Source organism: Gadus chalcogrammus, chromosome 22 (genome assembly GCF_026213295.1).
Source record: "Gadus chalcogrammus isolate NIFS_2021 chromosome 22, NIFS_Gcha_1.0, whole genome shotgun sequence".
Lineage (NCBI taxonomy): Eukaryota > Metazoa > Chordata > Actinopteri > Gadiformes > Gadidae > Gadus > Gadus chalcogrammus.
The window spans coordinates 20,490,206-20,511,494 of NC_079433.1; the positions used below are offsets into that span (position 1 = coordinate 20,490,206).

Sequence of the window (21,289 nt, forward strand, 5' to 3'; positions counted from 1 at the left end):
ACACGAAGCCGATTTCATGGCGAAACCGCAAAGGTCTTGTACGGTTCGGCCTTCCGTCCACACGAAGCCGGCGAATCCGCTGACCGAAACCGCAAACTTCTGAAACCACCCTCGGAGGTGATTTCAAATCTACCCGGTTTCGTTTTGGATTCGTGTGGACGCCTGAAACTGACTGAAACCGCAAACCATGACGTCATCGCCCCCCCCTTCGATCCTCTAGCCAATGACTGTTAAGCCCGCGGAGTCTCACCCTTTATGCGCATGCTCGCCTCTTTTCTTATTTATTTTCCTTCTGGATTTCTGTAGCAGAAGCAGCGCCCCTTATGGGCCTGGCTTGTGTACTACAGCGTTTATACAGGTCTACCCGGTTTCGCTTGGCTTCGTCTTTACGGAGATACTTCGAAACCGGATAGATCGAAACCGTAACGGTTTCGCCCGTTTCGGCTTCGTGTGGACGGGGCCTGAGCTTCCCCCAAATGCACTGTTTCGGTGGGCGTGTCAAGGAGGAGGGTGGGGGTGTGGCCCTGAGCAGCTTGCAGCCAGGGTACCATGCGCTCTGTTTACAGTGGATGTATCGCAATGGCGAGGCGCACACAGCCTTTAGCCGTGTTCTGTAAATATTCTAGAACACACGGGAGTCCTGGAGCTCTATATCTAAATATTATCATATAGCCTACACAGATATCTATATCATATAATATATATTATCACGGCCAAAAGCTGTGTGAGCCGATATTATGAATCTCAAACGGCCGCGTTGGGTTCTCCGACGTTCCTGGTTCTTCAACGTCCACATCAATGTGAATACACACACTGTAACGCAAGTGTTTCTTGTCGGTTCTTTGACGTGTCTTGTATTTCCACAACGAGACTGTCGTGGGGGTTATCTGAGCCATGGTTGAGAAGGAATTGGGGGAAAGGAACTTTGGTTTGACTCGCTGAAGTACATGAACTGCGACATGCCGCCGGTTGCCGCGAGGCACCATCGCCCGGCAGCGGGCACCCGGCAGCAGGCAGCGCGCGGTTCAGTCGACTTCAGGTTGATGTGAAAGTGGAAGAACCAGAGACGTCGCAGAACCCGACAAAGTCGTTTGTGATTCATAATATCGTCTGGAGGCGCACACAATATGTTATATGATATAGATATCTATGTATTATATTGTAGCGGTATCGTATTCACTGTGTGTTGTATGGTGCGTGCCCCCTTTAAGGGAAGGGGGCGTGGCACCCACCTGGTGTTACAACGCAGGTCTTAAGGAACGCACCTCTGGCTGTGCGGGTTCTGTGTTTTGGGAAATAAATCCTTCTCGTGTTTTTCACCGGCAATCAAGTCTCCGTCTCCATTTCATTGCGATCTCCTACATTGGTGACCCTGACAGTTTCCGGACGTTTTACCGGATTACTGTTCTATGCGCTGGAAGAGCGAGGACGCGCAGATCGGAGATTGGGCTATGGAGTTCGATTCGGCGGAAGGTTCCGTGGCTGCTGCTCCGGTGATGGCAGTCTCCCTGAAGCTCCCGGAGTTTTGGGAACGGCAGCCGCGGGTCTGGTTCGCGCAAGCGGAGGCGCAATTCGCGCTGAAGGGGATTACTGCGGATGAAACCAAGTTTTATTATGTAGTCTCCGCGCTTGGTGGCTCGACGGCGGCCAGAGCGATGTATATTCTCGAGGACCCCCCGGCCCGTGGGAAGTATGCATTGCTAAAGGGGTTCCTGATGGAGACGTTCTGTTTGTCGGAGGCTGAACGGGGCGAGCAGCTTCTGGCATTGAATGGCCTCGGGGACTCCAAACCATCGGAGCTCATGGATCACATGCTCAATCTCCTGGGGCCGGTATTTCAAAATGATCCGACAGGATTAATCCACCTGGATTGGATTAAATCCTGATCAGATCCTAAAAACGGGTATTTCAAAGCAAATCTGATCCTGAAGATTCAGATTCAGATTTGGCAATCCAATCCTGCCTTTGATCCGGATTAAAAGCTGCTGTTGAGTATTTCAAAACTTAAGTGGGAAATCTGGATCAGTTTGATCCTAAAAATCAGGATCACCCTGATCCCACCTCAGAGGTGGATTTGAGGGAGATTACATGTTAAGATTTGAACAGTTGAAGTGTAACTGCTCCCAAAGTTCTTTGTTTAATACAACTAAGCTTCACTGCTGTTTGATCAATGTTTATTTCCTTTTCACGTTCCTTTTTTTTTTCTGCAAACATGCACGCTGTTCACTGCAATGCTTTAACAAATCGGCGTCAGAAGTGCAACACAGAATAAACATTACACTACTGCGTGTAAGTGACATTACAAACTCCAATTAACAAGGAATTATGAAGGAAAAACAATGTGATTTATTAAACAAACAGTGTTAAACTATGCAGTATACATTTCAGTCTTTTAACTGCTTTTCCAGCAACTGAATTCTTAACTTCACTTCTTCTTGTTTAAGAAGTGTTAGTTTGATTTGTTCATTTGTTAGAATTATTTGTTGCTGAGCCCGTTCCGTTTCCACCTTCAGTAGTTCATTGTAGCCATCCCCCTTCTCAGCTTGCCTTTTGCGCTTACATGGTGGTGGTGGTGCCGGTGGATTCCACATCTCCTCCAAGACAGGGCTCTGGCTTGTGCTGGGCTCTTCAAATGCCAGCCCCACAGGGGTGAGGGTGACCAATTCAGCAGACAGGTTCAGAGGCTCCGTGGGGTCGATTGACTCCCCTGTACCAGCTGGCAGTATTCCAAACAAGACTTGGGAACTCTCACCTCCTATGATGTCCAAAACCGTATCAGTGAACTCCCCACGTTTTATGGACTTGTTCCCTGTTTGGGGGTTTTTCGCCTCAGAATGGTCCTTCGTAGCCTTTTGCTTTAAGTTTTTCCACCTAAGCCGAACCTGCTCAACACTCCGCCGTTGGCCACTACCAGTGGCATTAATTTGCCTTGTTATGTCGGCCCATATTTTATTTTTTACTTTTGAGGACAGAGAACTCTGTCCAGGACCACTAAAACCTCCAAAAAGGGCCTGGTAATTGGCACGAACACCCTCCAAAAGGGCCGTTGTCTCTGCTGTTGTGAAATTACTTCCTTTATTCTTCTCCATGTTGTCTGAGAAAGCCCTATCACTAAGGAAGGCCTTAAATACCATAAAGCTAAATTGAAAGCAGGTGAGAAAGAACAGGTCACAGACTTTAAAACTGGGCTCGTTAGGTCAATGACCTTTGCTTCTTCAACATGACATCCATAGTACATGTCCTGCGGCACCGTCAGAGACAATACAAGCCTCGTCAGTATGTCCAACGAGGTAATTTCATTGAGCAGTACTCAAATGATGAGCTTTATGCACGGTTTAGATTTCGAAGAGAAGATATTTTGTATATATGTGAAATTCTTCGCCCACATCTTCAACGTCCTACAAGAAGGAGTCATGCCTTAACTGTGGAGGAGCAGGTGCTTATTGCCCTACGTTTCTTTGCCTGTGGATCCTTCTATGAAGTCATTGCAGATGGCCTGGCTGTGACAAAGTCTACAGTGGGAGACGTCATGCATTCAGTGGCAGCAGCCCTGGCTGGTCTAATTCACCAGTATGTGAGATTTCCAGATACTGAGGAAGAAATAACACAAACCAAGAGAAAATTCTTCTCAATTGCCAGGATGCCTAACACTATTGGTGCCATTGACTGCACCCACATACACATTCAGGCACCCCATGAAAGAGAATGGGAATTTGTCAACAGAAAGGGACGGCATAGTATCAACGTGCAGCTCATAGGGAATGCTGACCTTAAAATAACCAACTGTGTTGTGAGATGGCCTGGTTCTGTACATGATGCACGGATTCTAAGAGAAAGTCATCTCTACAGAAGACTGCAACAAACTGCGCCGGATGGTATCCTCCTGGGTGACAGTGGCTACCCACTTCTACGGTGGCTTATGACCCCCTTTGCTACTGTCACATGTGACCCACAGCAGAGGTATAACAATGCACACAGCGCAACAAGGGGAACAATTGAGCGTATCAATGGTGTTTTAAAACGCAGATTTGCCTGCCTGAACTATCTTCGTGTGGAGCCGAAGCAGGCCTGCAATATAATATCTGCCTGCATTGTTCTTCATAACATTGCCCAATTGAGAAGAGTTCCTCTGAATGAAGACATCCTGGACAGACCACCACTTGAGGCAGAAGTACCACAGCTGCAGCCACCACCACCACCACATCAAGCAGATGAACCAGCAGGAAGAGCAGTTCGAAATGCCATGGTTAATTTGTATTTCTCTTGATCCTCATTGATAAGGTCTGGTGCTTTTGTTTAACAAAACTTCGATTTGTATGTTTAAGTTTGAATATGAATGCCTTATTTAAGTAACAGTTTTTTTTGTTAAGTTACCCACTGATAAAGGCCTCCACTGAAACTCTGTCTAATGTTTTTATTCACATGCATTCAGCACACACACTTAATTTTCATAGCCAAAGCTCAAAAAGTAATGCCATTTGGAGCAAGTCTGTGCAAGTCTCTTCCCACAGACATCTGTAAAGAAAATCTAATATTAAGGTTTTAGGGCTGTCCCCTTTGTTAACAACTGTTTCCTAAAAAGATATGTACAACACATTTTAAAATCTACACACAATGCCTTGCGAGTGAATGCATTCAAATGGACTGTGGACCGCGACATACAGACGCTAGCCTATTTACTAGCTTGTTAGCTCCTTAACACAGGAGTCAATGGAGCAGCGTTAGCTCGCATTAGCGCAAACTCTGCTTAATTAGAGATCGCCGAGCTCTTCTTTCAACTCTGTGCTGATTTACATAATTGGTTAACTCAATATAATGATTGCCTTTCATCTAGTCTGAGGACGCATCAACACTGGCTAAGTTTATACTTTAATTCAGAGACAATAGTTGAGCTAGCTTCTCCTTTTTCTGTAAAATGTTGGCTCCGTTTCCTGTCTGTGATCCAGGGGGCGGGACGGATTTGGACATCCCAATCTGCCAGTATCAGGATCACTCTGATCCAATCCAGCAAAGTTTTGAAATACCGGGATAGATCAGGTTGATCCGTGGCTGAGGACAGGGGGATTTGGTTATCCGGATCATTCTGATCTGGATTACAAGTTTTGAAATACCGGCCCCTGGGGCCGGTATTTCAAAATGATCCGACAGGATTAATCCACCTGGATTGGATTAAATCCTGATCAGATCCTAAAAACGGGTATTTCAAAGCAAATCTGATCCTGAAGATTCAGATTCAGATTTGGCAATCCAATCCTGCCTTTGATCCGGATTAAAAGCTGCTGTTGAGTATTTCAAAACTTAAGTGGGAAATCTGGATCAGTTTGATCCTAAAAATCAGGATCACCCTGATCCCACCTCAGAGGTGGATTTGAGGGAGATTACATGTTAAGATTTGAACAGTTGAAGTGTAACTGCTCCCAAAGTTCTTTGTTTAATACAACTAAGCTGCACTGCTGTTTGATCAATGTTTATTTCCTTTTCACGTTCCTTTTTTTTTTCTGCAAACATGCACGCTGTTCACTGCAATGCTTTAACAAATCGGCGTCAGAAGTGCAACACAGAATAAACATTACACTACTGCGTGTAAGTGACATTACAAACTCCAATTAACAAGGAATTATGAAGGAAAAACAATGTGATTTATTAAACAAACAGTGTTAAACTATGCAGTATACATTTCAGTCTTTTAACTGCTTTTCCAGCAACTGAATTCTTAACTTCACTTCTTCTTGTTTAAGAAGTGTTAGTTTGATTTGTTCATTTGTTAGAATTATTTGTTGCTGAGCCCGTTCCGTTTCCACCTTCAGTAGTTCATTGTAGCCATCCCCCTTCTCAGCTTGCCTTTTGCGCTTACATGGTGGTGGTGGTGCCGGTGGATTCCACATCTCCTCCAAGACAGGGCTCTGGCTTGTGCTGGGCTCTTCAAATGCCAGCCCCACAGGGGTGAGGGTGACCAATTCAGCAGACAGGTTCAGAGGCTCCGTGGGGTCGATTGACTCCCCTGTACCAGCTGGCAGTATTCCAAACAAGACTTGGGAACTCTCACCTCCTATGATGTCCAAAACCGTATCAGTGAACTCCCCACGTTTTATGGACTTGTTCCCTGTTTGGGGGTTTTTCGCCTCAGAATGGTCCTTCGTAGCCTTTTGCTTTAAGTTTTTCCACCTAAGCCGAACCTGCTCAACACTCCACCGTTGGCCACTACCAGTGGCATTAATTTGCCTTGTTATGTCGGCCCATATTTTATTTTTTACTTTTGAGGACAGAGAACTCTGTCCAGGACCACTAAAACCTCCAAAAAGGGCCTGGTAATTGGCACGAACACCCTCCAAAAGGGCCGTTGTCTCTGCTGTTGTGAAATTACTTCCTTTATTCTTCTCCATGTTGTCTGAGAAAGCCCTATCACTAAGGAAGGCCTTAAATACCATAAAGCTAAATTGAAAGCAGGTGAGAAAGAACAGGTCACAGACTTTAAAACTGGGCTCGTTAGGTCAATGACCTTTGCTTCTTCAACATGACATCTATAGTACATGTCCTGCGGCACCGTCAGAGACAATACAAGCCTCGTCAGTATGTCCAACGAGGTAATTTCATTGAGCAGTACTCAAATGATGAGCTTTATGCACGGTTTAGATTTCGAAGAGAAGATATTTTGTATATATGTGAAATTCTTCGCCCACATCTTCAACGTCCTACAAGAAGGAGTCATGCCTTAACTGTGGAGGAGCAGGTGCTTATTGCCCTACGTTTCTTTGCCTGTGGATCCTTCTATGAAGTCATTGCAGATGGCCTGGCTGTGACAAAGTCTACAGTGGGAGACGTCATGCATTCAGTGGCAGCAGCCCTGGCTGGTCTAATTCACCAGTATGTGAGATTTCCAGATACTGAGGAAGAAATAACACAAACCAAGAGAAAATTCTTCTCAATTGCCAGGATGCCTAACACTATTGGTGCCATTGACTGCACCCACATACACATTCAGGCACCCCATGAAAGAGAATGGGAATTTGTCAACAGAAAGGGACGGCATAGTATCAACGTGCAGCTCATAGGGAATGCTGACCTTAAAATAACCAACTGTGTTGTGAGATGGCCTGGTTCTGTACATGATGCACGGATTCTAAGAGAAAGTCATCTCTACAGAAGACTGCAACAAACTGCGCCGGATGGTATCCTCCTGGGTGACAGTGGCTACCCACTTCTACGGTGGCTTATGACCCCCTTTGCTACTGTCACATGTGACCCACAGCAGAGGTATAACAATGCACACAGCGCAACAAGGGGAACAATTGAGCGTATCAATGGTGTTTTAAAACGCAGATTTGCCTGCCTGAACTATCTTCGTGTGGAGCCGAAGCAGGCCTGCAATATAATATCTGCCTGCATTGTTCTTCATAACATTGCCCAATTGAGAAGAGTTCCTCTGAATGAAGACATCCTGGACAGACCACCACTTGAGGCAGAAGTACCACAGCTGCAGCCACCACCACCACCACATCAAGCAGATGAACCAGCAGGAAGAGCAGTTCGAAATGCCATGGTTAATTTGTATTTCTCTTGATCCTCATTGATAAGGTCTGGTGCTTTTGTTTAACAAAACTTCGATTTGTATGTTTAAGTTTGAATATGAATGCCTTATTTAAGTAACAGTTTTTTTTGTTAAGTTACCCACTGATAAAGGCCTCCACTGAAACTCTGTCTAATGTTTTTATTCACATGCATTCAGCACACACACTTAATTTTCATAGCCAAAGCTCAAAAAGTAATGCCATTTGGAGCAAGTCTGTGCAAGTCTCTTCCCACAGACATCTGTAAAGAAAATCTAATATTAAGGTTTTAGGGCTGTCCCCTTTGTTAACAACTGTTTCCTAAAAAGATATGTACAACACATTTTAAAATCTACACACAATGCCTTGCGAGTGAATGCATTCAAATGGACTGTGGACCGCGACATACAGACGCTAGCCTATTTACTAGCTTGTTAGCTCCTTAACACAGGAGTCAATGGAGCAGCGTTAGCTCGCATTAGCGCAAACTCTGCTTAATTAGAGATCGCCGAGCTCTTCTTTCAACTCTGTGCTGATTTACATAATTGGTTAACTCAATATAATGATTGCCTTTCATCTAGTCTGAGGACGCATCAACACTGGCTAAGTTTATACTTTAATTCAGAGACAATAGTTGAGCTAGCTTCTCCTTTTTCTGTAAAATGTTGGCTCCATTTCCTGTTTCCTGTCTGTGATCCAGGGGGCGGGACGGATTTGGACATCCCAATCTGCCGGTATCAGGATCACTCTGATCCAATCCAGCAAAGTTTTGAAATACCGGGATAGATCAGGTTGATCCGTGGCTGAGGACAGGGGGATTTGGTTATCCGGATCATTCTGATCTGGATTACAAGTTTTGAAATACCGGCCCCTGGGGAGTAATAGGCCTTGTTTTTTGTTTCGGGCTTTATTTATGCAGCAGCTGCCAGTGCGTGTTAGGGCAGCTCTAGCCAACAGCGACACCACGGACTTTCGGGCTCTGGCTAGGGAGGCGGATCGTTTTTTCGCCGCCGGGCGCGAGCGCTGCACGGCCGTATTGGCTCACACCACTGGCGACCTGGAGATGACGGACACCATCGCTGTGGCCGCGGCGACACGACGACAGCCACAGCAGTCTGCAGGCCTGTGCTATTTCCACGCCCTGTATGGACCCAAAGCTAGGAGGTGCCGCCCCCCGTGCAGTTTCGTGGCATCGGGAAATGCACGGGCCGGCACTCGCTAGCTGCCGTGTGTGTCGGCCGTTCTGGGGGTCTGTTATTCATCACAGATACAGGCTCTGGGCGACGGTTCCTGTGTGACACGGGGGCCCAGGTGAGCGTTCTGCCCGCGTCACGCATTGACAGAATAGGGGGCGGCCACGGCCCCGCCCTGGAGGCCGCCAACGGCAGCCCCATCCGCACCTTTGGGACTAGGACTGTTAATTTATGTTTCGGGGGTCAGCGTTTCGGCTGGGATTTTGTCACCGCGGAGGTGTCCACACCCCTCCTCGGCGCCGATTTCCTCTGCGCCAATGGCCTTTTGGTGGATGTGATGAACCGGCGCTTGATAAGTGCTGAGACTTTTAGCTCCCTGACATGTGAGCTCAGTGGCTCGGGCACGACGAAGCTGTCGGGCGCACTCTCACCCTCCGATGTGTTTTCCCCCCTCCTCGCGGAATTCCCGGAGCTTACGGAGCCCACGTTCTCAGCTGCCGCCACCAAGCACGGAGTGGAGCATCACATCGCGACCACTGGCCCGCCGGTCTACGCCAGGGCCCGGCGCCTCGACTCTGCTAAGCTCGCCGTTGCTAGGTCTGAGTTTGACACCCTGGAGCGTCTTGGAATTGTCCGGCGATCGGACAGCCCCTGGGCTTCCCCGCTCCACATCGTCTCGAAGCCTGGCGGTGGGTGGAGTCCATGTGGGGATTACCGCCGGCTCAATGACATTACGGGGCCCGACCGCTATCCGATTCCCCACATCCAGGACTTTTCTGCCCGCCTGGCCGGTGCGGTAGTGTTCTCCAAGGTGGACCTCGTTCGGGGCTATCACCAGGTGCCCGTCCAGCCGCAGGACGTCCCGAAGACGGCGGTGATCACTCCGTTTGGACTATTTGAGTTTTTACGGATGCCGTTCGGCCTGAAGAACGCAGCCCAGGCCTTTCAGCGCCTGATGGACACCGTGCTGCGGGACCTGCCATTCCTGTTCGTTTACCTGGATGACATTCTGATCGCCAGCGCCTCCACGGCCGAGCACATGAAGCATCTGTGAACACTCTTCGAGCGGCTCAGCCAGCATGGCCTGATTGTCAATCCAGCCAAGTGCCAATTCGGCCGGATCGCCATTGACTTCCTGGGCCACCGCATCACCAAGGAGGGAGCTGTTCCCCTGCCCTCGAAGGTGGCTGCAGTGGCGGACTTCCAGCGCCCTCTTACAGTTCGGGCCCTGCAGGAGTTTTTGGGGATGGTGAACTTTTACCACCGTTTTGTTCCCCGTGCGGCCCGGCTCATGCGGCCCCTGTATGAGGCACTCAAGGGTAAGACAACGAAGCATATTATTGACTGGACCGCTGAGAGAGAGGCGGCCTTTGGGGACACTAAACGGGCATTGGCCGAGGCGACTATGCTGGCGCATCCTTTGCCTGCGGCGCTGATTGCCCTGACCACCGACGCTTCGGACTATGCTGTTGGTGCCGTGCATGAGCAGTTGGTGAACGGCGTCTGGCAGCCGCTGGCATTCTTCAGCCGGCAGCTCCGCCCCTGCGAACGGAAATATAGCACCTTCGATAGAGAGCTCCTCGGCCTTTACCTCGCCATTAGGCATTTCCGTTTCCTGTTGGAGGCTCGGCCATTCTCCGTTTTCGTGGACCACAAGCCATTGACGTTCGCGATGGCGAAGGTTTCGGAGCCGTGGTCTGCCCGTCAGCAGCGCCAGCTGGCCTACATCTCCGAGTTTACCACGGACATCCGCCATGTGGCGGGTAAGGACAATCACATGGCTGATTGCCTCTCCCGGGCCATCGCAGGAGCTGTCCACCTGGGAATCGACTACACCAGCATGGCAGGTGATCAGGCCTCCGACCCGGAGGTCCAGGCTCTGAGGACAGCTGTCACGGGACTCAGGTTGGAGGACATCAAGTACGACAACGTCGGTGCCACGCTCCTGTGTGACGTCTCCACTGGACAGCCAAGGCCGGTCGTGCCCGGCAGTTGGAGGCGTCAGGTTTTCGATGCCGTGCACGGCCTTGCCCATCCTGGGCGGAGGACATCACAGCAGCTGGTGGCCGGGAAGTTTGTCTGGCATGGCCTTAAGAAGGACATTCGGGACTGGGCTCGGGCCTGTGTGGTTTGCCAGCGAGCCAAGGTGCATCGGCATGTGACTGCTCCGCTGGCGCATTTTTCAGTGCCGGAGCGGCGGTTCGACCACGTGCATGTGGACCTGGTGGGGCCCCTGCCGCCCTCTCAAGGGTTCAGCTACCTCCTAACGATGGTGGACAGGACCACCCGCTGGCCGGAGGCTGTCCCGCTGGCATCCACTACGACCTCTGACGTGGCCCGGGCGTTCATAGGCACCTGGGTCGCCCGATTTGGCCCCCCTTCTGATGTCTCCTCTGACAGGGGACCTCAGTTCACTTCCGAGCTGTGGAATGCGGTCGCCGGGGGCCTGGGTGTGCGGCTCCATCGAACAACCGCTTATCACCCACAGGCTAATGGGTTGTGTGAGCGGTTTCATCGCTCCTTGAAAGCTGCACTCCGGGCCAGCCTTACGGATGACGGTTGGGTCGATAGGCTCCCCTGGGTCATGTTGGGCCTCCGGACTGCCCCTAAGGAGGACCTGCGGGCTTCGTCGGCCGAGCTGGTTTACGGACAGCCACTACGGGTTCCTGGGGATTTCATCCCCACCGCCACTGCTCCCTGGTCGGCAGCCCAGGAGCGGACCTCGCTCCAGGACAGGGTCCGGGGTTTCACGCCGGTGCCCACCTCGCAGCACGGCCTCCCGAAGGCTTGTGTGCCGCCCAGCCTGCGGACGGCGGGGTATGTGTTCATCCGCCATGATGCCCATCGGGGCCCTTTCCGTCCTCCCTACGACGGTCCGTTTCGCGTCCTGGAGGCCGGTGACAAGGCCTTCTTGGTAGACATCGGGGGCAGGCCTGACTACATTTCGGTCGATCGCCTCAAGCCAGCCCACCTGGATCTGGACCAGCCCGTGGGGTTGGCTCTGCCCCCGCGGCGGGGTCGTCCTCCGGTTTCCAAGCCACGCCGCCTCATGACTCCTGCACTGCCTGCTGTGGCCCCCTCGGCCCCCGCACCGGTTCCGCTGAGTCGTTTCGGGCGGGTGCTCAGGGCTCCTTCCCGTTGGCCTTGACTGTTCGGGAGTGTGAATTCTGGGGGGGCGTCTGTAGCGGTATCGTATTCACTGTGTGTTGTATGGTGCGTGCCCCCTTTAAGGGAAGGGGGCGTGGCACCCACCTGGTGTTACAACGCAGGTCTTAAGGAACGCACCTCTGGCTGTGCGGGTTCTGTGTTTTGGGAAATAAATCCTTCTCGTGTTTTTCACCGGCAATCAAGTCTCCGTCTCCATTTCATTGCGATCTCCTACAATATGATATTATTTAGATATAGAGCTCCAGGACTGTAACGCAAGTGTTGTACACTTCCTTGTTATTTGGATAACCGTTCTGCTGTTGGTGTGATGGCGCATAACACGTCGGACTCTCGTCTCTGGTATTTCTACAACGAGACTCGTATTATCTCAGCCAAGGTTGAGAATGAATTGGCGGGAAGGAACTTTGGCTTTGACTCCCTCAAGAACATGAACCAACACATGGAGGAGAAAGGGATTGTTGGCGGCGAATGTCTCCCGCTTGAGCCCCGCTGAGGGACCACCGCCGGAGGCGGAGGTGCATAAGCGCTGCCCGGCAAAGATCCCTTTCTCCTCCTTGTCGTGGTTCATGTTCTTGAGGGAGTCAAAGCCAAAGTTCCTTCCCCCCAATTCATTCTCAACCTTGGCTGAGATAACCCCCAATACGAGTCTGGTTGTAGAAATACCAGAGACGAGAGTCCGACGTGTTATGCGCCATCACACCAACAGCAGAACGGTTTTCCAAATATCAAGGAAGTGTACAACACTTGCGTTACAGTCCTGGAGCTCTATATCTAAATAATATCATATAATACATAGATATCTATATCATATAACATATTGTGTGCGCCTCCAGACGATATTATGAATCACAAACGACTTTGTCGGGTTCTGCGACGTCTCTGGTTCTTCCACTTTCACATCAAACTGAAGTCGACTGAACCGCGCGCTGCCTGCTGCCGGCTGCCCGCTGCCGGCTGCCCGCTGCCGGGTGATGGTGCCTCGCGGCAACCGGTGGCATGTCACAGTTCATGTACTTCAGCGAGTCAAACCAAAGTTCCTTTCCCCCAATTCCTTCTCAACCATGGCTCAGATAACCCCCACGACAGTCTCGTTGTGGAAATACAAGACACGTCAAAGAACCGACAAGAAACACTTGCGTTACAGCGTGTGTATTCACACACACACACACACATGTGGCGCTCGCACGGTCGAGTCTCATTGGCGGGCCAACGTCTCTGGGCGGGCCAGGCAGAGTAAGGGGAGGCGCTGAGATTCCTGATGACGTCATGAATACAGACATTCCAGATCAGCGCGCTTGAGCCTCAGTTTTTTCAAAGGCGAGCAGAACAGCTAGTGCTAGTTTTACACCAAACGCAAGTTTTAGCCACTGGGGGACCATAGGCAGGCTAGGGGAACTCATATTTATGTTAGAAAACCTCACAAAGTGAGATTTTCATGTCATGGGACCTTTAAAAAAATCACTGCCCAATACGGCAGCATAATTATACAGATTTTCTTTGCACTTTATTCTGTTTTGGGCATTTCCTCCCAGTGCAAATATGATTAAATTAGTTACTGAAAGCAGTGTTCTGAAATGGGATTAATTGAGAAGAAAATATTGTCTCATGCTTCCTCATACTATTTACTTACTCATACTACTATTTCATTAGGTATGCAAATAGTATCTGTGGATACTTATTGTAATTGTAGGGATTAGCAATTATTATTATTACAGATTTTTAACGTGTTTAACTCTGATTGCAGATAAAATTGTGAGCAACATTTCCCCTAGGGGGGGTTCTATGACTCTGTCAAAATTAATCGATCAACCCCGACGCCCCGATCCGTGGGCTGCGAATAATCATGTAGTGATGTTCGGATCTTTTTCGCACTCGTATCTTAAAACACGCCCCCAGCCCTTCGCTGTTTCATTGATCGGACAGCGCCATGGACGGATGCGTAATGCATTAACTTGAGAGGATACCTTTTCTGATGAAATTGGTTAATCATCTTAGATTTTGAGATAAGTTTTAATGGCAAACAAATAATTGCTCAGTTTTTCTGAATTAACGAGAAAACTAAAAAATCCATTTCACCTCCCGGCCTCCGTACTCCCTCTAATGATATGAGCAATGCGCAGAACCAGGAACGAAGTGAACATGGACTGTTTGTTAAAGCGGACATTCGTGTATTGATGTTATTACTGGTTATTCAGTACATTTAGCATGAGCCCAGTATGCCATTTCGACCCAGAATACGATACCATACACTTCAATTCAGCTTCTAGTCGGCTTTTGTTCCGTTACTTGTCATATTTCAATTATTTCCTTTAACTGATTTGGCTGTACAGTACAGGCAGTCCAAAGCATCTAGATGACCCCATTCGTTATTGTAACCGAGCTACAGTTCAATGAAGCAGTTATTTTACCTTCAGTCGACCAGTGCATCGAAACGTGGCGGAAGGATTGGCCATTTGCAATCTCTCCTTCAATAAATTGCTTCCGAATGCAAAATACATGAATCTCCCGGTGCCAGACATCTTTCGTATACTGCTGTCCCACCGCGCATCAAGTGCTGCGCAAAGGTCACACACAAACTGCTGTCCTCAGAAATGTTCCCAAGTTAGGCTTTTATTTTGAAAAAGTACACTGCGTGCTTGTGAAAGGCGGCAGCCTACTACATAACCAGACTGGGCGGAGTTTTCTCCGTCACCATCAGCCAGTGGTACCATCTCAATACATCAGTCTGTGATAACACGCACGTCTTTATCCAAGTTACATTTGTACCTAATCATCTCCTGTGAGGATTTAACTATATCTCACTCGGGGGCCCCAAAATATGTTACCTGGAAGACTGTTTTACTGATGGCTGTTCTCAGCTGAACGCACCAACGTGGTCCGTCAGCCGTTTAGATGGTTCCTTTTGCTCAGACCTTTTCTAGCCACCCCACAAACCGAATGTGGGGTTAAGTGGTCAGGATGATCTCCAGGAAGGGATATGGTGCTCCATGCGTTCCACATGTCGCTTTCAGCAACAACTGTGGTGCATGCTTAAAACAAAACTTAATCTGAGGAGTTGGTAGGGCTCCAGTTAATATCTTTGGGAGTGAGTTCCCATAAGGTTGTTCCGGATGAAATTAATTAATTAATTGGCACACGTGGAAATGACACTGTACACCACAGATGTTGAATCAGCAGTCATCAGTTGGACTTTGTGGCTAAAGTCAGTTTTCCCCTCCTACATATTTTGATTGGTTGAGCAGTTATATCCTATTGCTCGGGGTATGTGGACCAGCACATGTACTTTACATTAACTATGAGAAATTGTATTTCCATTCTAATAATACCAAGTCAAAGTCTGTAACAATCCAATACCAACGATTTTTAGTCAGAACAAATGTTTCTTCATCACCAGGTAGTTTGTCATCGATGACGGTTGGTAGGCAAACCGTTACCCATGAAACACCATATTCTTTAACTTCATGGTACCGATTTTCATAACTTTTAGTGAAATCTCATACAGCCAAGGCCAATGTAATGAATATAGGCCAAAAACGAAATCACCAAACTATAGAATGACCAACTGCATAAATAAATCATAAAATAAATCCAAGATAAACGTTTCTGTGTTCAAGGAGAACATTTTAATATACAAAATAGGAAAAACCAAAAGAAAAAAAAATAATCACATGGAATTCACACATTCCTTGCATTAAAAAAAGAACAAAAGAAAATCCTGTACAAACAGTGAGGCGACGGCAAAGAACTGCATCGCTGTGGTGTTCATCTCCTGGGTCCCCCGCGACCCCGGCCCCTGCCTCTGCCACGGCCACGGCCTCTGCCTCGGCCCCGACCAGCCACTGGGATAAACAGAGGATAATGAAAGGGTTAGGAAGCAGGAACACACAGATGCTGACCACACTACAAGTCCAATCGGCGGTTCCTGATTAACAGGAGCTCCCTGGTTCAATCTAATAACGCACAAAGAAACATGGTTAACCCTGCAGCAAATGCTTATGAAACGCATAATAGTATCCCACGGTGACGCAATTCAGAGGCCTTCCAAATAAATAAGTTTTCCCTTTTAAAAAGGTTTTAATTCTAAATTGTTCTTGTTACAAAAGAAATACGTTTTAAAAGTTCTCAAATTATTAATGACAAATTTCCTTTGGAGTGCAGGTGAGTTGGCACCCGGGCTAAACAAGGTGAAACAAGTTTCACTCATTCTTTAATTTAATTAATCTGATGTGTTGGGCTGAATCAGCTAACTAGGGCTGCATTACAGTATGAATGATCAGATCTGTATATTGTTCTTGATTGTAGTACATACGAAATGGGCAAACTTCATACTGATGAAGGAGGGTTAGAACTCTACATCACTGACATCTAGCGCTGAGTCCGAAGATTTGCTCATTAGGCAAGTATTCAAATCGCATCTCAAATGTACTCGTTTTGTTATTATAATTACAAATCAAAAAATGCTTTACGGTTTTAGGCCTATTTCGGAACAGCAGATAGTAAAGGTTGCAACTCTGGAAAATCTCGGGGATGACACAAAAACAATTATACTGTCTTAGAAAAAATTAACTTAGAAACAATTAACTGTCTGAGAAAGCTTCACGTCTTCTCTGAGTTGAGCCAACAAGGTAGCCCAGCCCAGCATATGGCAGTGCTACGTTCTATTGTAGTTTAGCTTTTTAAATATAACACTAGCAATAAAAAAAAAAAAGATGAGTTGATACAAAATAAATAGATTCTGCAGCAGTAATGTCTGCCAACTCCAATTCATACGTTTGTAAGTACAACAAGCATTATTAATTGCAGTGATTTATGAATAAGTGTTTTTTTTCTACCTATAAAGCAAGGGGCCCTTGTGTATAGTGTATGCATGTATGAATGTCTCCCTTTGCATTTGTATGGCTGGAGATTTGTATGGCTGGTCGAACTTCTGTCGACCTATGCCCACTGATTCAGCATTTTATATGAACAAACTTTGAATCAAAACCAACACCCAATGAGCTCCCCAGCATGTCAGACTAAGTGGGCAACAGGCGTACACAAGCCGGGGTTCATATTCATCTCACTCAGTCACTGTTCTTAGTGAACGAGTAAATATTACTGTTACATTACAACCAAATCTTTCCTTATTTCACTGGATTGGAAAGAGCGATGGATAGCCTAGACAGGAACACTCATGGAAAATTAAAATTGGGTCCATTTATTGAAAGCTTTTGCAGCCAAATGAGGAACAGACTCAAGCATTACTAGAGAATGCAGCCAAATCATCTCAGGGGTATTGCCCAGAACCCCAGAAAATGCAGAATGTCACGTTATAACCGGTTAGTATTGAAATGCTATATTAACACCAATATCTTATTGACCACAAGTTTAGAATATCTTAAGCCGTCAGAGCCTCACAAATCCATATTATACAACACAACAGGATTTAAAAAGTAACTTGTATTTGACTGAGCAATTAGTTTATTTTTACCATCATTCCATTCAAAATGTCTCCATGTTTGAAAATCTGATAGAGTCCCAACAATTTCCAAGACTGTTTCACCTCTCAGAGCGCTGGTTTATTCTGAATAATCAACATCAAGTACCAGCTCATAGAGAAATTGACATTATATGCCTCATATCATCATCGACATTAGAGGAACAGGCACAGGGCATTAAAGTCTCAACTATTTAAATGAGCTGGACGGTTATGTCCAATAATTGTTTCCAAATGTAATCTACGGTAGGGGTGTACGGTATAAACGGTATAGAAAGTACACCCACCAATTTGCGCTACGGTATGGATTTTGACGTTACCGTGACACCGGTGTGTCGTAGGCAGTGTTGTGTGTAACGCGTTGCAGTTAGTGACGTGTTACTACAGTTACGCAACTACTTTTTCATGTAAAAAGTAAATTTACGTGTAACTACTGTAAATATGTTAACAAAGCGTAGTTCCTTTTACAATTCGGCGCAACGTTACTTTTACCGGGGACAGGTTTGACACCAATACTGCATTCTCAGGCAGTATGCTCCCTTCACAAGCTCTCATCTCATTCCACAGCGTATGAGACATACGCTGGTAGCATGAAGCTGTCTCTGCATCTCAGACATCGCTTCCACAGGCATTTTTCAAAGCCAGTCCAAAAAAAAGCCAGCGGCAGAACGAGATAACAAACGCTGTCATTGCTTACTTTAACTTATAAGGACACGGTTCCCTTTCAAAATGTCGATGGAAAGGGCTATAAAGAGATGGTCTAAACCAGCCGTTCTCAATCTGTGGTACGCGTACCACTGCTGGTACGCGAGCGCCCTCTAGTGGTACGCGGAGTATGAACGATTTTTTGAAGATGAAGCAACCGTTAAAATTTTTTTTTGCATGTACCCATCATATGCAATGATCTTAAACCTGCATTGACTAACTGCTGTGACGATGAGTAGGGGAAGCAAAAATTGTACCAAATCGTCCTGTGACAAGACGTTGAAGTCTGCCTTCAGAGGCCAGACATTTCTGGACTTTTGGATGCAGCGACGCAGCGAATATCCTGCGCTTTCAGACAAGGCTGTGCACTTTCTCATTCCATTTGCGACCAGGCTTCTCTTGGTCGCAAATGGTCGCAAATAAGAGCGATGACTACTGTCATGTCATCGCTCTTATTTTATCCCCAAAAACACAGCTGATCGGACGCATCACACGATTCGGAGGCATGCTTCACATTTAAGGATTTTAGAAACTGATTCTTATTCTTTTTTTTCAAAAATGCATTCGGAAGAGAAGGGAGACTAGCGTTGCTCAAGGGTTGGAATGAAAGGGAGAAAAGGGGACAGAGTTGCCTGCGGAAGCGCTACCAGTGTCTGTTTCGTACGGTGTGGAATGAGAGCTCGTGGAGGCACTATTGCGCAAGTACGCCTGCGTGCTTGCGCAATAGCATGCTGCCCGAGAATGAAGTATCGCTGTCAAATCTGTCCCTGGGAAAAGTAACGTTGCTTGCGCCGAACTGAAAAAGGAAACCGCTATAATGAAATAGCGGTAATATTTCCACATGAATTGATAAAATAACAGGGGATGGGAAGGGGGGATGGCTGTTTCAGAAGGGGGATGATTTTGATCATTTTAATTCCAAAGGGGGATGCCATCCCCCCTCAACTTGTGTGCTGGAAGCAGGTTGGATACTGAACCAAGTCTGAGGCTAAAGCTAACCTCAATCGACCCAGACATCACTCCCCTCCCACTAAGCATGATAGGCCTAATTTTCAATGTGTGCCTGAGTACATTCTCCTTCAAACCTAAACATAGTTTATATTCTGACCTTATGGCACTTACTGCAGTATTTTTTAATACTGAATACATTGTTTTTCTATCATACACTTGTTCTTACTCATGATAGTTTGATTACAATTGCTTATAACAGGATTGTTTGACTCCAGTATTTAAATATTCATATTAAATTCTTTGAATGTTTTGATGCAGCAAAATTTACCTCACATGATTGGTTGACTGCAGTTGTTAAAATTAATATTCAGTGCTGTGAATGCTTTAATGCAGTATACTTGTTAATAACCTCACTAGATTGACTGGTATGTTATATGCCAGATGATATCCCCATTTGCTGGGTAGCCCTATTGAAGCAGTTGTTCAATTGTTAGTATTATCCCGTTGCAAGTGTTTAAATACAATACATGAGTTATAGACAGTTGGTTGCTTCAGTCAGGTAAAGTTATGTGAATAATAAATCGTATTATTAATATTAATGCCTTCTGTGTAAACTCTATGTAGTTATAGGCCTACGCACTTTATTTTAATTCCGGTGGTACTTGGAGAGCCAAATCATTTCTAAGGTGGTACTCATGGTAAAAAGTTTGAGAACCACTGGTCTAAACAATCGTCAGCAGGGTGGAGCAAGTGGAGAAGGAATTCTATTCTATTAAAAATTAGTGTTTCTCAGAGCTGGAAGTAACTTGAGAAAAGTTTTTCCTATGCAGTTTTGCTGCCTAAACAGTATTTTACCCCTTCAGAAGCATTTATATCGAAATTAGATGATACAATTAACATACCGTGATATGATGCCGTTACCGTATATGCCTCAAATTATACCGTGATATAGATTTTCGTCCATACCGTACAGCCCTAACATATGGTCAGAAACTGTTACTCAAGCACAAATGTTGTTTAGTTCTCTACGTGCAACTCAAACCATTTCTTGATTGAAGGGGTACTCTTGAGAGTTGTGCTGGTTTGCTGATGAATCAATAAGAAAGGGGAGGGGAACCAGAGCACCGGTGAGCTCTTCAAACATGGCTCACCTGCTTCCCTCTTCTTGGACTTGACCTTAGGCTCGATGTCCACCAGCAGGGTGTCCAGCGGCAGGCTGTCGGGCAGGATGAAGTACCGGATGTTATTGCCGCGGATACTCAGAGACTCCAGCTGTGTGGGCTCCCGGTTCTTCAGAGTCATCTTCACTGCCTTCAGGTGAGTGTTCATGCTCACATCGACACCTGATGGGCAGAACACAAGCGATCAGGGAAGGCTCTGAGCTGAATACCAACCATTAGGCATGAGTTGTATTGCATAGGTGAACCCGGAAGTGAATGGTCTGCTCCATCCAATGGGAGGTACTCACCTGTGATGGTGCCGTGGACCTGGGTTCCATTCTTCAGTTCAATGGTGACCGTCTCATGGCTGAGCTTCATCAAAAACCTGTGCATTGCAATAAGGGTTGATCAGACCATTTGTTCGCTATGCTGCTCTTGGAATCTGTGAGATTGTTATGCATTGTTCACTATGTGTCGTTAGCATTAACCTAAACATAGATCATAGTAGGCTAGGAGCATTACTAAGTGTAACGTTTTTTCGTTTAGATTAAATACGGTCTGAGGGAATGAGAACCGGCAAAGGGTCCCTTCTATAATCAATTCTTTATATCTTGATGCACTTCGAAGCTAGCAACAGCGTCTTACTCGGCGAGAAAAACAACGAAAATGCCCTCGTAAAATACCGTGGAGATACACATTTAACGAAATCGGTCGATTCCATTCTTTAACTGGATCCATCCTGAACCACAATGTGTTAATTAATGAAGTTAGGAACACATTAGAGCCCTGGTCGGACTCCATTCATCCGAAGCTTCCCGCCTCAGGACTCTGCTCCTTTTAGAATCCAATGACATCCTAAAGGATCGGTCACTAACATCAACCGCAAATTACATGAATCGATACAGGTTCACAAATAAGCATCGCTTACCGGACAAGTTTCATGACGGTGATGGATTCTGGAAACAAATCCTCCACCTAGTATTAAAAAATTACAGCGCTCAAGAAGGCCGCCGTTGTGTAGTATGAAATACGTTCCGTCGCAGGGGTCTGTCGTCATCAGTAGGGCGACACAATGCAGGAGAATAAATA

At 46.8% G+C, this 21,289-nt stretch overlaps 3 protein-coding genes across 3 annotated transcripts; 2 read left to right on the forward strand and 1 right to left on the reverse strand.

Annotated features, from left to right (window-relative positions):
* Positions 1-1,177: 1,177 nt before the first annotated feature.
* On the forward strand, positions 1,178-4,963 carry LOC130375808 (putative nuclease HARBI1). The gene has a single exon (XM_056582916.1). The coding sequence runs from the start codon at positions 3,221-3,223 to the stop codon at positions 4,265-4,267; it is 1,047 nt and encodes a 348-aa protein (XP_056438891.1). The 5' UTR covers positions 1,178-3,220; the 3' UTR covers positions 4,268-4,963.
* Positions 4,964-5,125: 162 nt separating this feature from the next.
* LOC130375810 (putative nuclease HARBI1) lies at positions 5,126-8,792 on the forward strand. The gene has a single exon (XM_056582917.1). The coding sequence runs from the start codon at positions 6,515-6,517 to the stop codon at positions 7,559-7,561; it is 1,047 nt and encodes a 348-aa protein (XP_056438892.1). The 5' UTR covers positions 5,126-6,514; the 3' UTR covers positions 7,562-8,792.
* Positions 8,793-14,502: 5,710 nt separating this feature from the next.
* Positions 14,503-21,254, reverse strand: snrpd1 (small nuclear ribonucleoprotein D1 polypeptide). Its single transcript, XM_056582918.1, has 4 exons — positions 21,129-21,254; positions 20,509-20,585; positions 20,192-20,383; positions 14,503-15,747 (listed from the first exon to the last, which is right to left on the reverse strand). Exons 1-4 carry the CDS (start codon positions 21,140-21,142, stop codon positions 15,671-15,673), a joined length of 360 nt encoding a protein of 119 aa, XP_056438893.1. The 5' UTR covers positions 21,143-21,254; the 3' UTR covers positions 14,503-15,670.
* Between the last annotated feature and the right edge of the window lie 35 nt (positions 21,255-21,289).